This window comes from Rosa chinensis, chromosome 4, assembly GCF_002994745.2.
Source record: "Rosa chinensis cultivar Old Blush chromosome 4, RchiOBHm-V2, whole genome shotgun sequence".
NCBI lineage: Eukaryota > Viridiplantae > Streptophyta > Magnoliopsida > Rosales > Rosaceae > Rosa > Rosa chinensis.
In genome coordinates, this window is record NC_037091.1 from 50,036,723 (window position 1) to 50,038,894 (window position 2,172).

At 40.1% G+C, this 2,172-nt stretch overlaps 1 protein-coding gene across 1 annotated transcript; it reads right to left on the reverse strand.

Moving 5' to 3' along the window:
* Positions 1-706: 706 nt before the first annotated feature.
* Positions 707-1,941, reverse strand: LOC112199478 (protein trichome birefringence-like 43). The gene has a single exon (XM_024340495.2). It carries the CDS (start codon positions 1,905-1,907, stop codon positions 852-854), a length of 1,056 nt encoding a protein of 351 aa, XP_024196263.1. The 5' UTR covers positions 1,908-1,941; the 3' UTR covers positions 707-851.
* Positions 1,942-2,172: the final 231 nt, after the last annotated feature.

Below are 2,172 nucleotides of genomic sequence, written 5' to 3' on the forward strand. Positions count from 1 at the left end.
ATCATTTTATTTTAAAACGGGTTGGTGAGAATAAAAATCTCTTAGAATAAGTGGGATGATTTTTGCCTAATTTGGTACTTTGCGTCAAGGACCCAATTTATAAAATGCATCCAGGTGCTCTGCATTATCCATAATTGTGTAAAATTTCAAACATTTGTGCAAGCATTCGAGAGTTTGTCGGATATGTGAATGAAGAAAATCTCAATGACTAATCAAATTGGCTAATTAATTTGTCCTATACGAACAGGTTCTGCATATAGTTCTCACTGATATATTTAGTATTTCAATAATTGGATGCAATCAAACAAAATATAAGGCTGCTAGCTAGCTGGTTCAATTGCAATAGTAGGTAGGCTTGGGTCCAAAAGAAAAGTTAGGTATGTATGATTTAGCATCGCAACTTATTCACAGAAAATTAGCACGCGCGCGTGTATATATATATATATATATATATATATATATATATCATTAGTTGGTTAAGATAATATATAGTTAAGATAATATATTGAATAAATGTGGTTCATGCATCCTCAACCACCAAATAAGTAAAACTAATAAGCAAGTAAAAATAAACTTCTTGTTTTAGAGAATCGAAATTGGGAGAGAATAAACTGTGTATTTTATTGATAATAGAGATATCTTTATATAGAGAATTACAACCAGAGAATATAAGTCTTACCAGGAAGGAAAATTAACCGTACATTGAATAAGATATCTCCAAGAAGATCTGTAAAACTAACCCTATTATAACTTAGACAAATAACTAGAATTTGGGCCAGACACATAATCTAGATAATATATATAATTAACTGGATGAATCCCTGACGACTATACAACTAAAGTTAATCAGTTTAACTTTCAGTAAGAGCTGCATAGAGAAGCACATTCCAAGTATCAGGAACACCAGATAAGCACCAATGCGTGCAGTCCAAGCCTCTACTCCCACCAAGCCCATACACAGAGGGATGCCCATCCTTTCTTAGATGTGAAAGAGTTGTGACATTTAGCAAACTGGCTGGCTTCAACATGCTACGTAGTACTTTCTCCGCTACTTGCTCTGCCGGATGTGCACTAGGGTTTTCCGAACCTGCCGGGAGTGGTTCGGATTCTGCAGTGCAGTTCATCGCTTCGGATTTAGGGTTTAGCGTCCAGTCTGATGCATTCTGGTGGTCAGGGGAGACTCCTTGGAAGAAGACCTTGGTTTTTGCAAGGTCCACGTTCGAGTCCACCCACTTAGCCCAAGTGTTCAGAGCCTTTTCGTATGCCACCAACCGATCCATGTCCTCGTAGGTCTGGTTCCCCACCTGAATTAAATCCCATGGCTGCTTCCTTCCGACGTGAAGCCACCAATGCCACGTGTCAAAGATCACTACGCTGGTTTCATTCCACAGCTTCTGGTTTTCGAGCGAGATGGAGTCGAGTTTAAGGACTCGTCCCACCTTGGTGCTAACAACATCCACAAGAAGCGGATTCCGGGAGAACAAGAGCTGGACATTGTACTCCGGGAACGCGAATGTCGAGAGCTCGCCTTGCCTGAACAAAGTGTAGTTGGGCTGTGGAGTAATAGATGTGTACACCATGCAAGCTAGTGACTGCCATTGGTTCGAACTCAGCGAGTCTCCGACAAACATGATGCTCTTCCCTTTGAACCTCATTAGAATATCAGTGCCGTTAAAAGTCGGTAAGTTGCACTCAAATGGTTGCCATCTGTATTTGAGATAATCTTTGTCCGGACGGCCATTACCTACACAATCAAATGCTTTCAGTATGAAGGAGCAGCTGGATGCGTTATAGAGAGGATATGAGTCATCATAAACCCAGCTCCCGTTTGAAACATCGCAACCGGCTGTGTTATGTACTTGGTATGCCGAAACAACAAAAAGCATGAGAACTAGTACTGTATTCATGATGAGAGCTCCGAGAAGGAGCGTATACAATCAATGGCTTAACTGTTTCTGAATATGCATGGCGCTACGTGCCTCTATTTATAGGCCATAATTAACTTGATCGCCAAGGATCTCTATTTGCTAAGCACGTTAAACATCTGATTAATTTCCTGATTTTGGTCTTGGGAAACCTTGAAATTATCCTTTTTTATGACATCAAAGCTTAAGGTGTACGTTAACGTAAGCATTCCGAAAGCCACAGCAACTATATGTCTTTAAGTTGGGT